The sequence below is a fragment of the Syngnathoides biaculeatus genome, chromosome 14 (genome assembly GCF_019802595.1).
Source record: "Syngnathoides biaculeatus isolate LvHL_M chromosome 14, ASM1980259v1, whole genome shotgun sequence".
Classification (NCBI taxonomy): domain Eukaryota; kingdom Metazoa; phylum Chordata; class Actinopteri; order Syngnathiformes; family Syngnathidae; genus Syngnathoides; species Syngnathoides biaculeatus.
Window position 1 is genome coordinate 9,413,873 of NC_084653.1, and position 15,742 is coordinate 9,429,614.

The 15,742-nt window shown below is 42.1% G+C and overlaps 1 protein-coding gene across 1 annotated transcript; it reads right to left on the minus strand.

Annotated features, from left to right (window-relative positions):
* Window positions 1-958: 958 nt before the first annotated feature.
* desma (desmin a) lies at window positions 959-6,286 on the minus strand. Its single transcript, XM_061841194.1, has 10 exons — window positions 5,438-6,286; window positions 5,161-5,221; window positions 4,941-5,036; window positions 4,163-4,324; window positions 3,903-4,028; window positions 3,304-3,414; window positions 2,969-3,078; window positions 2,593-2,645; window positions 2,206-2,297; window positions 959-1,389 (listed from the first exon to the last, which is right to left on the minus strand). The coding sequence occupies exons 1-10, from the start codon at window positions 5,998-6,000 to the stop codon at window positions 1,348-1,350; spliced, it is 1,416 nt and encodes a 471-aa protein (XP_061697178.1). The 5' UTR covers window positions 6,001-6,286; the 3' UTR covers window positions 959-1,347.
* Between the last annotated feature and the right edge of the window lie 9,456 nt (window positions 6,287-15,742).

Genomic DNA, 15,742 nt, shown 5'->3' on the forward strand with positions numbered 1-15,742 from the left:
AACACTTGGCGGAAGGTGTCTGGTGTTATATGTGACAGAAGAGTCTTCGCTAGGATAAAGGGCAAAGTTTAAAAATCAGTGGTGAGGCCGGCCATGATGTACGGATTCGAGAAGATGGCACTTAAGAAACAACAGGAAGCAGAACTGAAGGTAGCAGAAATGAAGATGCTGATGTTCTCGCTTGGAGTGAACAGGTTGGATAGGATTCGAAATAAGCTCATTGGAGGGACACCCAAAGTTGGATGTTTCGGAGACAAGGTTGGAGAGAGCAGACTTAGATGGATTGGACATGGTCTGAGGTGAGAGAGTGACTATATTGGTAGAAGTGTGCTGAGAATGGAGCTGCCAGAAAAAAGAGTGAGAGGACGACCAAAGAAAAGGTTGATGGATGTTGTGAGGGAGGATATGAGGACAGTTGGTGTTGGAGAGGATAGGCTTAGATGGAAAAAGATGACACGCTTTGGCGACCCCTCACAGGACAAGCCATTCAGCTTTAAAATGACTTGGCTTGGTATCATTCTCCTTCTGTTTCAGTAATTATCTCCCTCCTGTTATCAGCTTTTCATTACAATGGTACTCTTGCTCGCTGCCTGTGCTGCCCTCACTGTCATCTGTATTGTGCCCCCCATCTCCCGATTCCTATCTCGGCTAACATTTTCAGTCCACTGATCTCAGACACGTGCCGTACTGTAGATCTCGCTCTAGCATGGCCTGGCTTACTAACGAGCCATTGTTTCACACAGACCGTTTCCGATCATTTCAACTGGGCCCTCACCTTCTCCAAGAGTGTATTCAATGAAATCGTACAAATGGTGCAAACAGTACACTTGGGGATGAAGCAATTGTTTCAGATGATAAATGTACAGCAGTGCACGCTACCTACATGAGGGAGGGCCATGATATATGAATTTCAAAGTTCTTGTGGTTGCTGGATCAAAAGAGCCTTGAATGAGCTGTGATAACAAAAGTCTTTATTTTGAGACTTTAGTCAAAGTGAAGCCGCCCCACATGGTCGTCCATGCGCACACAATCACCCGCTCTCGGCACATAGCCAAGATCATAATGTCACACATGAATTACTTCCTTTTTCACAAGATGATTCTTGACATTTTTTAACAGCCATCTTCCCACTTTTCCTCTAGCCGCTAACATCATCCTCTATCCAGTCGCACATTCTTTGCACAAACAAAACATGGAAAATGTGCCATCAACCGTTGTCTCTGACCATATTTTATGCCTTGCGGCTTACAAGCTTTGTCATAAGCCATCACAGTACGGTGGGAAGATGCCTATATTTTCTATTTTTATTTGTTTTTTTCATCTTTTGGTATGTCATCGCCTCCTTGTTCACATGATGTCTTGCTGGTGCTGTGTGGACTCGCTCACAACCTGAGAAAGACAGCAGGGACAAGAAATAGTTTTGGCTGCTGGTCAAGAATCTATTTATTATTCAGCATTACAATCAAAGTGTTTTTTGCAGAGAATGTCACTATGTTACTTTTAAAAGCTTGATTAGACAATTATTAATTGTTTCAACATTGTATTAATTTAATTTATAAGAATGACGTGTACCTCATTTTGTTAAACGTTTACGTCATATTCCGTGATTCGTTTTGTTGAATTGAATGACATTGTGGTTTTAAACTCCTTTTATCAGAACTATTTTAGTAATGTTCTTTTTTAAGTGAGGTGTTTTATTTAAGCACTGTGTGTTTGATATCATGACCACTAAAGACTGATTCTAGGACCCTTCCAACCCCCCTCCAATTTTTAAGCAACCCGAGAATGTTTGTTTGGATCCTTTTACAGTGCATCACCTTACATACTAAAGTCTTATGAGGTCAGCCCTCACACACAAGCACTCATGCAAGGTCTATGATGCAAACTACAAGATTTCAACCCACTAATATCAATCAGATTTTTTGTTTGCACTGGATATAATACCATTGTAAAAGTCAATTTAACAACAGGAAACTTGGGATTTGGATTACAATGTAGTAGTTTCCCTCCATCCAGATCCAGAAAAAATCATAACAATTTGAATCTTTTGAACCTGACTTACAAATCAGGCACTAGTGCCCTGGGTCAAAGAATATGTCATCTAGTATGAACAAAGTTAAAGATATTTGATTTGTAAATTACTGTACTCCTAATGTGAGTGTGTCTGTGTGTGAATTCTGTACGTGTATGTGGATTTGCACCAACCTCTCCATCGCGGGTCTCGATGGTCTTGATGAGAACGGTCTTCTTTGAGTGCATCTCGGAGGACCGCTGAGGCTGAGACTCAGGACTGGTCTCTGTAATGAGACAGACACGCAGTGTAGCATTTTAATTTGTTTACTTAACAAGACTTGTGACCCTGAGCTCAGCCTGCTCGGCAATTATTATGAACCACTGAGCCTTGAGGATTGGTTACATTTCATATACATTATCTCCCAGACAATCATGAGTATGGGTCACTCAAGTTATGTAATGTCCTGAAAATCGCTACCCCCATTTTTGGAAACAGGTTATAATTAATATTGTATCTGTTCTTGTGCAACTTGTTTTCTCATGGGTATGTTTGTGTAAAGGCTGCACAATTTCACCAACCTCTGAATCCAATAGACGAATAGGCAGATTGGACAGGTATAGTGGTGGTGATCCTAGAAAAGGAAATAGCATAAAGTATGAACTTCTGGGAAAAGCAAACATTCACAAATTATTGACATCCTCCAAAAAGGAATAGTTTCCTCATAGACACTACAACGTAGCAGCAAAGCACAACTTTTGTCGAAATGATTCTTTTCAACACGCTTCAACATAGTTCCTCAACATCAAGATGCCAGAAGATGACAGCCAAGCAATACTTTTATTACATTGACCTGAGCACATACATTTTCAGCAGCATCAGAAAAAAAATCTGCTAATTGCTGAATCAATGTGTGAATACGTGGGGTTTCTACCCAAGTTTCACATAAACGCACACCTGCTCTCCTCCCCTTCCAGCAGCTTGCGGTAGGTGGCGATCTCAATATCCAGAGCCATCTTAACATTGAGCAGGTCCTGATACTCCCTCAGGTGACGGGCCATATCATCCTGGAAAACAGCGCTGTTGTCAAATAAACACCCTCCCCTGAACATTCAAGCACTGTGACAACTGTAAATAAAGCCATCTGTGACAAACAGCAGCTTCTGTTTAGTGCACTCAGTTTCACTTGGCATGGCGCCTTATCTGTGATCTGAATTCTCGATTTCTGCATTATGTAGTTGGATGCTTTTTTTTTACTGAGTTTCAGATGGAATACTGTATAAAGTATATACCTTCATCTTGGCAATGTCTTCCTCTAGACGTGCAATAGTGTCCTGGTAACCAGAAGCCTCACGCGACATGCGGTCCTCAATTTCTCTCATCTGACGCAGCAAAGACTCATTCTATGGAGGAACATAGACGTGAAGTTAACATTGATCCAAAAAGAATAAACAGACTTTGTGATTTAAAACATGAAGATTTTAACATGTGACGATGAGGCAACAAAATATAGTAACTTTAAAAATAACAGCTTCTATATTGGCTTCTCATAAGATGAATAGGGTCCCTAGTTCAACTTACTAGTCTTTAGTCTTGATGAACAAGCCTTGAAAAGTTTCATTTTGTTAAAATACTTTATAGAGTCGTGTAGAGTGCTGCATACCTAATTGAACACAGTTTAGTTGAAGGCATGCTGATAAATTAAAGAAGTTATGTCGATAATCCCCAGGAACATTTATTAGATTTGCTACTGACCTTGCTTTTGTCAGTTAACCAATGTGTGGTCTTTAGTTACAGTGGAATGTTTATTGTGCTAAAAAAAAAAAAAAAAAAGGAGAACTCAAGCAAATTAAAGCTTAAAATAGCAAGAGAAACGATGTTTGATACTCACAGTACCCTTGAGTGAGTCAATCTCACAGGTATAGGACTGGATCTGGTGTCTGTACTCCATGGTCTCTTGTTTGGCAGAGCGGAGGGCATCATTGTTCTTACTCACAGCCTGGTTCAGATCTGAGACCTGAAGAAACAGTGTTGAGGATTGAGCTATGGATTGGCAGAAGAAATGTTTGTCCACGCAGACAACCATGGGGTTTTAACCACGGGGGGGAAAAAGGCTTGATTTGTGTACTGCAGGATCACATAGTGTCCTACCTTAGACTTGTACCAGTCCTCAGCCTCTGAGATGTTCTTGGCAGCGATCGCTTCGTACTGCATGCGGATGTCCCTTAGAGCTGCGGTCAGGTCTGGTTTTGACATGTCCATCTGGATCTGCACCTGAGTGTCCTGCATCTGGCTCTGCAGCTCGCGGATCTCCTGTAGAGAAATTTATTTTCAACGAGAACCATTAGGGTTGAGATTGAGACACTGAAATCGCAACACTTATGGGAACTTTAACTGTTACCAGTCTAAAGCATCTTTTTTTGCCAGCGCATTGTTACAGTATTTATATCACATATGCAGGAGTGTCCAATTCTAAAATATAAGACTAGAACTATATTTGGCACAAGTGGGAACTTTAAACTGGTAAGGCTTGAGTCCTTTCAGCTGCCCTGTGGACCAACCAATAGGTATAAATAGCTTTGCATCTGTTCAGATACATACACTCCTTTTTTTCTCCTCCGTGTAGATAAACACAACAGCGGACTTGCTCTCATTAAGCAAACTCCAGTTCTAAATATTTCAAAGTTGATACATGAAAGGACTGTACTTTAATATGCCTCTTGTTGCTTTCAAACCGATCATAATTGAAGTTCAGTGAAAGTGTGTTACTCAACTATAAAGTGTTTTTTTTTTAAAAAAAGAAAAAGAAAGACATGAGACATATTGCAGCTCATCCACTTCAATATGAGCCAGTATCTAATTTAGTCTATTTATCTTGGTCTTATTTGTCACCTGCTACCTCGTATTTTTAACTGACTGATAAACAAACCTCTTCATGGATCTTTTTGAGGAAGGCAATCTCCTCTTGCAGACTCTCAATGCGTCTCTCCAGGTCCAGCCTGGCCAGAGTGGCATTGTCCACATCCTAGAAAATTGTAGTGTCAGTCAAAGGATGATGATGGTGGGAAGATAAAAATGTATCCTCAGGTTAAAGAGGTACATTGGATTATTATCAAGAACAAGATAGCACATATAAAATAATGACTTACAGCTCTAAAGGCAGACAGATTGTTCTCCGCTTCTTCCTTCTGGTGAACCTCCTCCTGTAGTCTGCAGTGAAGACAGAAAGGAAACAATGTAACTTGTACAGTAACAGAACTGCCAATTGACTTCCCAGGTTATCACACAGCTATCGCAGTGGACACTGAGGAAAACTGTGTGTGGGGCGAAGGACATTCCGTATATGAACTTGTGGATTTATATTTGATACATATTGTAATTAATCATCAACCCTGCCTCTTTTATTCTTTGTCCTTGCTTAGCTACCTGAGCTTCAGTTTCTGAAGATCATCAGCCAAGTTGTCTCTCTCCACTTCCACACGGGCACGCTGGTTGGACAGAGCTTCAATTTGCCTCCTCAGCTCCCTCATTTCATCTTCATACATTTCCGCCACACGGCCAGGGCCCTCGCGGCCCTTGAGCTTCTCGATCTCCACCGTCAGAGCAGCATTCTGCTGCTCCAGGAAACGAACCTTCTCAATGTAGCTGGCGAAGCGATCATTGAGATGCTGGAGCTCGGCCTTCTCGTTGGTCCTTGTGTTGAGGAAGTCCTGGTTCATGGCATCAGCCAGGTTGAAGTCAAGTTTCTCACCATAGGTGCGCATGGCTGTGGAGGAGCCAAGCCCGGCACCTCCGGAGGACATCCTGAAGCTGGAATAGGAAGGACTGGCACTCTTCACCTCATACACTCGAGTGGTATGACTTGTGGAGCTGCGACCTCCGCCTTGGGTGGCGAAAAGGGAAGACATCGGGGAAGAACTCACACCAGAACCAAAGGTGCGACGGTATGAAGAGGCCGTCTGGGCTGAGGAGGAGTAGGACTTGCTCATGGCTGCTGGTTTGAGTTATGCACTGTGGCGGAGCTGCTCGAGAAGCCAAGACCCAACTGACCCGCTGGGTAAATGGGAGAGTAACCAAGTGAAGAATCCCTCAGCAGCGAACGTGGCTATTTGTAGCATTGCCACACCCACTATCCCCACAACACCTCCTCTATGTTCTCCCATTACCACTTTTTTCTAGTTACCACCTATGACTCCACCTTTTCTATGTTGTCTTTTTAAATACTTTTAAATACTTTTGCCAACTTTAACACTCACCACTGACATTAGGCACACCTAAACTGTATCATATTTCTAGTTATTCACCCATATATAAACTGTTTATATAGTGTACATACTTCAAAGGCCTCTCCTCAACATTTCCTCTCTCCTTTGTAGTCACTCAGCTGTTCTACAGCTCCCCCTTCCCCCCAGTAGCCTCCTATTGCTAGACACCCATTCAGCTGTCCAACAAATCTAGTTTCAAGTGTTTGTGTGTATCCGCATGTTTTTGTGTATGAGAGATGGATATTGTACATGAGTGAGTGATGCATTTGTGACCAGTCATTCCATCAGACCAGAATATTACGGTGAGTGGTATAGTCTTTAAACACTCTATAATTGTGGATGTCAAAAACGCAAACATATGTACGCAAGCGTATTTCTGCCACACATCACGTTGCATTGTGATATGTTTCATGTTATAATGTGATAGATGTTATAACATGAATAATTTCATGTTATGACATGAAACTGTTTATGTTATAATGTTATTCATTTCACATTAGAACATGAAATGTTCCAGTTATAACGTGTAATCATCCATCCATTCATCCATCATCTCCCGCTTTTCTGGGTCGGGCCACTGGGGAAGTAGCTTAAGCAGGGATACCAAGACTTCCCTTTCCCCAGCCACTTTTACAGCTCTTCTGGAGGGATCCCAAGGCGTTCCCAAGCCAGCCGAGAGACATAGTCTCTCCAGCGTGTCCTGGGTCGTCCCCGGGGTTTCTTTTCGGTGGGACATGCACGGAACACCTCACCAGGAAGGCGTCCGGGAGGGATCCGAATCAGATACCCCATCCACCTCATCTGGCTCCTCTCAATGCGGAGGAGTAGCGGCTCGACACTGAGCCCCCCTCAGATGACCGAGCTTCTCCCCTATCTCTAAGGGAGAGGCCGGACACCCTGCGGAGGAAACTCATTTCAGCCACTAGTATCCAGGATCTTGTTCTTTTGGTCATGACCCACAGCTCGTAACCATAGGTGAGGGTAGGAACGTAGATTGACCTGTAAATTGAGACCTTCACCTTTCGACTTAGTTCCCTCTTGACTACAATGGACCGATACAAAGCCCACATCACTGCAGCCGCTGCACCAATCCTTCTGTCTCGCTCCATTCTTCCCTCATTCATGAACAAGACCCCAAGATACTTGAACTCCTCCACTTGGGGAAGGATCACATCCCCGACCTGGAGAGGGCACGCCACCATTTTCCGACTGAGGACCATCGTTTCGGATTCGGAGGTGCTGATTCTCATCCCAGCCGCTTCACAGTCGGCTGCGAATCGCTCCAGTGAGAGCTGGAGATCACGGCTTGATGAGGCCAACAGAACCTCATCATCTGCAAACATGTAATTAACCATGTTATAACATAATTTATCACATTATAACGTTAAATTAATTATGTTTTAACATGAGTTCTACTTTATAATGTGAAAAAGTTGGCATCCATACATATGTATATCAAAGGGTTTTTTTTGTGATGGAACATCAGTTATCTTTGAGTTATTATATGAGCTGTTTCCTACTCAGTCGCCATGGCTTCTAGTAGGGTCTTGAATTTCTCTCAGTTATTTAAAGAGCAATTTGAGCTACAGCCAAGAAGGTCACAATTTTTCCATGGGGGTTTACAGTCTCTCACACAACAGAAGTATGACACTACTTGTATACCCTAGTAGTCTATAAGACATTGTTTTACGAAATTAAAGATGCTACAAAAACTAGAATAGCATTCAGTAGATCATAGATTTGGGTGTAAGTTGATTTAACTTCAAAATATTGAAGATTGTGGGTGCCCCCTCTACCCATCCTCGAGGACTTGCTCGCTGCCAGAACTAAGACAAGAGCATCCAAAATCGTCTTGAACCCTATCAGATCACCAGCTCTGCCAGGTCATTCCCTCAGGCAGGCATTACCCAACAATGCAAACTAAAACTAGAATACACTCCAACAGCCTTTTCCCTCTTGCAATTAAGTTAAACAACTAAGCTACAATTACACTTTTGTTATTAATTTTCATCCATTCATTCACTCTCCGAGTTTATCCTCACAAGGGTCGCGGAAGTGCTGGAGCTAATCCAAGCGGTCATCGCGCAGGAGGCGGGGTACACCCTGAACTGGTTGCCAGCCAATCACAGGGCACATGGAGACAGACAACAGACACACTCACAATTACACTTCAGGGCAATTTATATAACCCTTTTTTTGGGAATGTGGGAGGAAACCAGAGAAAACCCATGCAACAAGCAAACTACACACAGGCAGGGCCTGGATTTGAACCCCAGTCCTCAGAACTGTGAGACCAACGCTTTCCAGCTGCTACACCATGCCGCCATTATTATTATTATTATCATATTTATTTTAATATATTTATTAATTATTTTATCAGTGACTGCTCTTACAAAGTCTTTATGTCGCAAAAGTATTTGACTGTCTGTTGTCTTACTAGAGCAGCTCCAACTTTTGGAACCAAATTCCCTGTGTGTTTTTGACATATAGTACTTGGCAAAATAAATATGATTCTGATTGTGAGAAGTGACACCAAAAAAGTGGCGGGGTTTATTTTCACCATAATATTTTTGTTTGTCTGACAACACCATGGAACGTAACAATTTCTGCAATCACAGCACAGTCTCTGACTATAACAAAGCATCAGATGACAACAAATGGCCTTAATTGTGAAGCCATATACAAATGCATCATGGTGAATAGCCTTAAGCAAACAATTAGTGTATATATTTAACGAAGCACGGGACAGTTGCATAACGTTGTGTTAGGACGTTCAGATAAATGCGTTTTGAATTTGTATTTTAACCCCAAACATCTAACCATTTTCTGAGCCACTTACACAAGGGTCAGGGGAGAGCTGGAGATGATCCCAGCTATTTGCGTCAGGAGACGAGGTACACCCTGAACTGGTTGCCAGTCAGTCACAGGGCAAACAGAAACAAACAACTGTTCACACTCACAATTACACCTATGCCCAATTAAATGTCTAAAATGAATGCATGTTTTTGGGATGTGAGAGGAAACCAGAGTTGTTTTCCTTTCGGCTTGTCCCTTTCGGGGTCACCACAGCGTATCATCTCAGATGAACGCATATATATGTTTGGCACAATTTTTACGCCGGATGCCCTTCCTGACGCAACCCTTCTCAGGGAGTGGAGGCCCCAGTGGGATACGAACCCACAACCCCTGTGCTCTAACCACTGAGCTACGGGGTGTAAGAGGAAACCAGAGTGCAGGAGAAAACCCACACAGCCATGAGGAGATCATGCACACTCCACACCGGCAGTGCCAAGATTTGAACCCCAGTCCTCAGGAGTATGAGGCAGACACTCAAACCAGTCATCCCACCGTGCTGCCAGAAGTTTTTAAGCGGCTGGGTTAGAAAGTCAATAGTGATTAAGGCGGTCGGGAGTGAAAGCAGCAGGGTTCTTCAGTATGTAATGTGTGGGTAATTTCAAAAGTCAGCTGCAGTGTTGGAGAAAAAGCTGGGCACGCAGTAGGAAAACAGGAGTATTGTGATGATGCACATCAATAGACGTTGCTGAAAGGAGGCAAAATGATCAATAATAAAACTCTCCATTCTTTCACCAAGATTGCTTTCTGCACGGCACAGTCAATACCTGAGACACTAAGAGTGAATGAACACTGGGAATAGGCAATCAATCATAAGAGACACTGATTATACAGTTGTAGTACAGTATACACATAAAACAAAAACATCATTGGCAACAGAGAAGAGATGAGTCCATACAAGCATGCAAAGTACTACTACATGTACACGGAGGGGATGGTGGAAGGAGGTGGTTCAAAGGGTCCCTTTGTGGGGTCGTGCTTGTAGTTGCATTTTATGGGGCAGCTGCCAGTGGTGTCACACTATTTTTAGCATTCCCATTTAAAACCTGTTGCCCATTCTACATGCCCAAAGGATCATGGTACTTGGCAGTTACCAGCACCTATGACATAAATGAGGAAGATGATAATGCATTTTCTATGATATTGTGTATAATTAAAGGTCAACTGACAGCTATATATACATTTTAAAATAAATATTGTTAAGAAAACTACATGTAATATTATTCACTTCAATGTCTATATTAAAAAAAAAGCGGAGAGCGTATCATTAATGCGCAAAGTTGCGGAAGTCGCACTCGACATCCCAGTGGTGGCCATATTGCCTTCAACGTCATTTGCAGATGTCACACTGGGACACTCGCCATAGAAAACATGTAGTGGCATCTGCTATGGGAGAGGAATAACAGAGATTTTCAGATTTTTCCGACACCCCTTCTGACACTGAAGCTCATTTCAAAGAAGAGAACATCTCAGAATCAAGTGAAGTGACCGGGGCAATATTACACTGTTGTTTTGAGCCATATTTAGATGATATGTGGATCGCATATAACTACCAACAGACTCCCCGACAGACGAACGAGGAACCCGATGAAATATTCAAAAAGACACGTCTATAATTGTTCTATTTCCTAACTCTTGTACAAGTCTTGTGTATGTAGCGTACTCAAGAGGACCCATGCCAAGCGAAGTAAGTACTTCAGGTGTGCCCAGACACCGGTGGCGGGTGAGGGGGAGAGCTCCTTCCTCCTCCCCACATGCGGCCAAACCACCTCCCCGCCCGATTCATCTCCACATCGAGGCTAACGCCGGACGCCGGTGAGCGACAACAACGCCGGGTCACAGGCGGACGACAACAACACCGGGCTACCGGCTGACAACATCGCTGGTCCGTGCACATTGAAACATTTAGCACCCCTGACTTACGTACTTTACGGACTTATTATAACGCGGATCTTTTGTTATGTTCCGAGAGAAGGATTACGTTGTCGGACACGGACGGAGTTTTCATTATTGCTGCTTTCAGAGAGGTTTTTCGAGTTTGGTGACTATACGTCTAGTTAGGTAGTTATCGTGTGTTAAACACTACTAAACGGTCTTTGTATCTCTATTTTGTTATTGTTTTGTGTTGTATTGTATTGTGTGTGATTAAATTGTCTTAAACGGAATACAAGTGCTTTGTTATATTTTGCCGGTTTGACCAAGGGGATTTATTCTAAATTCACATGTAACATATGCTATAAACTGTGAGACAAATTAGTCCCCTACAACTATTGTTTTTTTAATAGCTCTATACACACCTATGTGTCATTTAGAACCCACAAACCTCTCGTCCTTTGTACCTGTGCAATCCATTTTTCATGACGAACCGGGTATTTTGGTAAAGTGTGAAGTGTGAATCCATCCTCCCGGGCGTTCGAGCAAAATCCAGCAATACGACGAGCCGGCATTTTGGGTAACACGATGAAAAAAAACAAGTAATTATTCGCAGGCACAATAGGTATAAACCAATATAAACACTCGACCCCCCTACTGCAAAAGACGTCACTTCCTGGTTCTTTTCCAACACAAATGCCTCGAGAGGATTTTCATAGTGGGAGATGCAAAAATCCATATACATCAAACATCCGGATGTGTGGTGAAAAAACAGATGGGTCAATTCCAACTGACGTTTTTTAATTAAAACATGCTAAAAATTGTGCTTTACATGTCAGTTGACCTTTAAGGTCAAAAGCTGCTGACGATTGAACTGCAGTAAAAGTGACAAAACTGCCACAATTTTATATCGACCAAGGCAAATGAATTGATGGTTGCCATAAAGGAGAAGACATAGCTATTGTTGTTTCTATCCAGTACCTTGTGACATTGTAATTGTAATGTGTGTGTAATTGTGATGAGTGTCTGCCAACACTATCATGTACCTGTCACAAGTGATGCAGATATTTTGTTCATTTGGTTTGGTGGCAGTGCTGTTATAGACAAAGTTACATCCAGATTGCGCCACTACTGCATTCATACTCTGTGAGCAATGTGGGGTCTTCATCGCTAAAGAAGGGAAATGATCCAATAGGACATGCAGAGAATTGATTGCACTATCTGATGACATGATGGCGGGAAGCATCTTGCATCAATTCCCTCGGAGAGACTTAGACTTGAATCACCGGCACAGATCATGAAATGAGTAAGCTCAGAGTTGACTAACAAGAACAGATACGGAGATGAACCATTGGGACTGTTGGCCAGCAAACAAACTTAAATTAGCTCTCAGATCCCATCACGGCTGGGAGGAACACGTCCCAAACAAGTCAGACAATATTAACAGTACACATAAGGAAAAACCTACCGCAGATCTCAGTTATAAAATAAAGATAGCTGCTCTTGAATTATAAGTTAATAGAAAATGAGAAAAAAGTTGTGTCAGATATTGCACATCAGAAACTAAACATCAACTACAGTATATAAAGCCACTAATTGTATTTTGGTATAGGCCAATTGAAAAAAAAAAAAAGATTGGCTGGTAAATCAGTTCATGGGATAACAAACCTTTCACCAAAAGTCACCTGGGTCAGCCTTCAGTACTTAATGACCACAAACAGAATACAAAATGGATGGATAATGAAATAAGGAACTAATAAGAGGAAATTAATTTTAGCCTGCACAGTGGCACAGCTGTAGAGTGTTGACCTCCCAGTTCTGAGGGCCGGTGTTCAAATTCTGGCCCCGCCTGTGTGGAGTTTCCATGTTCTCCCCGTGCCTGCGTGGGTTTTCTCCGGGCACCCTAGTTTCCTCCCACATCCCAAAAACATGTATTTATTGTAGACTCCAAATTGCTCCTACAGTAGGTGGGATTGTGAGTGTGACTGCTGTCTCTCTCCTGCAATTGGCTGGCAACCAGTTCAGGGTGTTAGCTGGGATAGGCTCCAGCACTCCTGTGACCCTCGTGAGAATGAGCTGCTCTGAAAATGGATGGATGGATGGATGGATGGATGGATGGATGGATGGATGGATGGATGGATGGATGGATGGATGGATAATTTTATTGCACACCTGTTAAAATAAAACACAAATCTAGCTGGTACCTCTTCTGTGAAAGTACTTGCGAAATGTGGAACTTCATTTAACTATAGCTCATCACCAAATCTAAAGGTGAGTCATAATGGCAAAAGTGGGTCTTCGTCATGTCCCAATTCTGAGTATGATTGGAGTGTCAATAATGTAATTAGGATGTTTTGAAAGTTGAAGCAAGTGAAACTTGATCATTTTAACTAATCACTGGACATGAGGAAAATTGTTAGCACTTTGTGGATTTATTGTCAGTAAAAACACAAATGTACCCTTATCTTCAAGTGATTATATGGAGGGTCATGTCTAGACATGACGCTACAGAGTTAGACAGTCTGACGGTAAAAATCACATGTTTAAAAGCACACAGATAGGGTTTGACGATGGGGTTCAGCTGGTGTAATCTATTATAAATGTGGGATACATGTCACCTAGCAACCAACCAAACAGATACACACAGGCCAACATTCTGAGCTGCCAAAACATGAGTGACAAGGACAATAGAAGAAGGGTAAAGGCATGACTGTGTGTCTGTTTGTGTGTGTCAGTGATTGCATGCAAATGTGCAACATCCAAACCAGTTCCAAATCTATTTTGGTTCAGTCTATCTTGAGGTCGTCGGCAACTCAGTATGACAAGAAAAGCAAGCTGTGGACTTTAAAACAAACCCTGTGATTCATGAGTCACACCATTTTAAAAGACCACATCCTCTTTTTTTTCAGTGGAATTGCAACATCTCAATGCATACAGTCCTATAGAACGGTCATGTACTACATGTACAGTACATGGACTCTACATGCACAAAAGAAAACGGTGTTAAATCAATTGAAACCAGGCTTTAAACAATGTACACACCTGTAAATGGTTATGTGTGGCTTTCATATAATTTGGATTAACACACCCACAATCCCATATCACACATATTCGATTGGAAACCAAATTTCTCTCAGATGCATGCGATTCCATTGAGCCATATGTTAATGTGGGACCTTCTCTGCACAGTGCCTGAGGCACCCCAAGAATAGAACGAATGTGTGAATAGCCAGCCTAAATCCAAGAATCTGGGATCTGAAATGGCAAGGTTTTATTGGTTTTATAGCGTTCTAAAATTAAAATGTAATGAGGGGTTTTCAGGTTGTATTCGCTCTAATAATAGAAGCTGTGCAAATATTGGCATTATTGTGTACCATGACAACCTCTGAAAGTTTACATCAGGCATGCTTTATGGGTTTTATGGGTATTCAACATTATGAAACGTTTTATAGTGTACGATTTCGTTGTTGACTTCATATTCTTTATGCAGCCATAAACTGTAGTACTGTATCCCATTTCTTTTCGCCACTAGGGGGTAGAAGAGGACAAGAGTAGAATTGAGTTGCAAAAACTTCACTGTATGTTAAAATGTAAATATCCAGCGTCCATTGATAGTCACTGATATTGTTTATTTTTATTTATTTATTCATTTGTTTTAGCGGGGGCGGGAGGAGGGGTTGAGGGATTTTCTGAAGGGGTCTATTCCTGATGGCATGCATTCAACCCTGTATAATGTAAACATTCTTCAATTTTGGTTTCATGTTGACATGACAGCATAACACAGTTGTTGCAGCCTTTAGCTTGCATACCAGCACACCCCTTCAGTGTTCTACTGGAATCAAAACTGGGGGACGTTTACCATTCTTAAAGGAACGGATTGTCAGCACCTCAACAAAGCCAGACTGTGGTGCTGAAATAATGCTGTATTGTTATTCAGGGGTGTAAAGAACTCCAAGAACCAGTCCCTCATACTAACATGCCACCACTCACTTGAAAAAAAAAGTCAGAATGGATGCATACTGCTGTTCATACCAAACTGTGAAACTACAATATGAGTTTGCAGCACTATTTCAGATTCCAGTATAATATTGCTCTTTCATGCAATTTTGCAGAACATGTGTGAGTTGTAGTGTTCTGTTCTTACCCGACAGATGTGCCACTGTATTCTTTTATCTTATATTAACATGCTGTAGCGCACTTCTGTATACCTCATTGAGAAGTGGTTATTAAAGTCTCCTTGGTATCTGATCTAATGGGTCTGGCCATAAATGTATTGGGTAATAAGTACTTGAGGTTCATTTTCTAACTTGTGCTATCAAAAAAAATATATCATCACAAGTAGTGTAAAGGACTTAAAGTGCAAGAGGGTGCGTCTGTAAACAAGGTGCTCGTCCCCCCGTTGCTATTTCGGCCAGCGATGACGCACCTGCAGCTTCGTTCAAGGTTCTTTTGCTTTTACGTTATTTCCGCAATGGTGCTGCTGGCCCCGCCCCTGTCACCCACCACATCACAGGAGAAAATTGCACTTTATGCATCTAGCCAGTCTCCCAGCCTCCCTTTATAGCCACCAGTCGTACGTAGCTAATTGAAAAACATACACTTCAACCTGTTATTTCTTTATGCTTGCTTGGCGCAAAGGAGGATTGTGCACCAAATGTGAGCCGTCCGCACTGGCTCTGTAGCCCATTTTTTTTTTTTTTTTTTTTTTTGTACAAAATGGGGATTTAAAGAAGAGAAAACA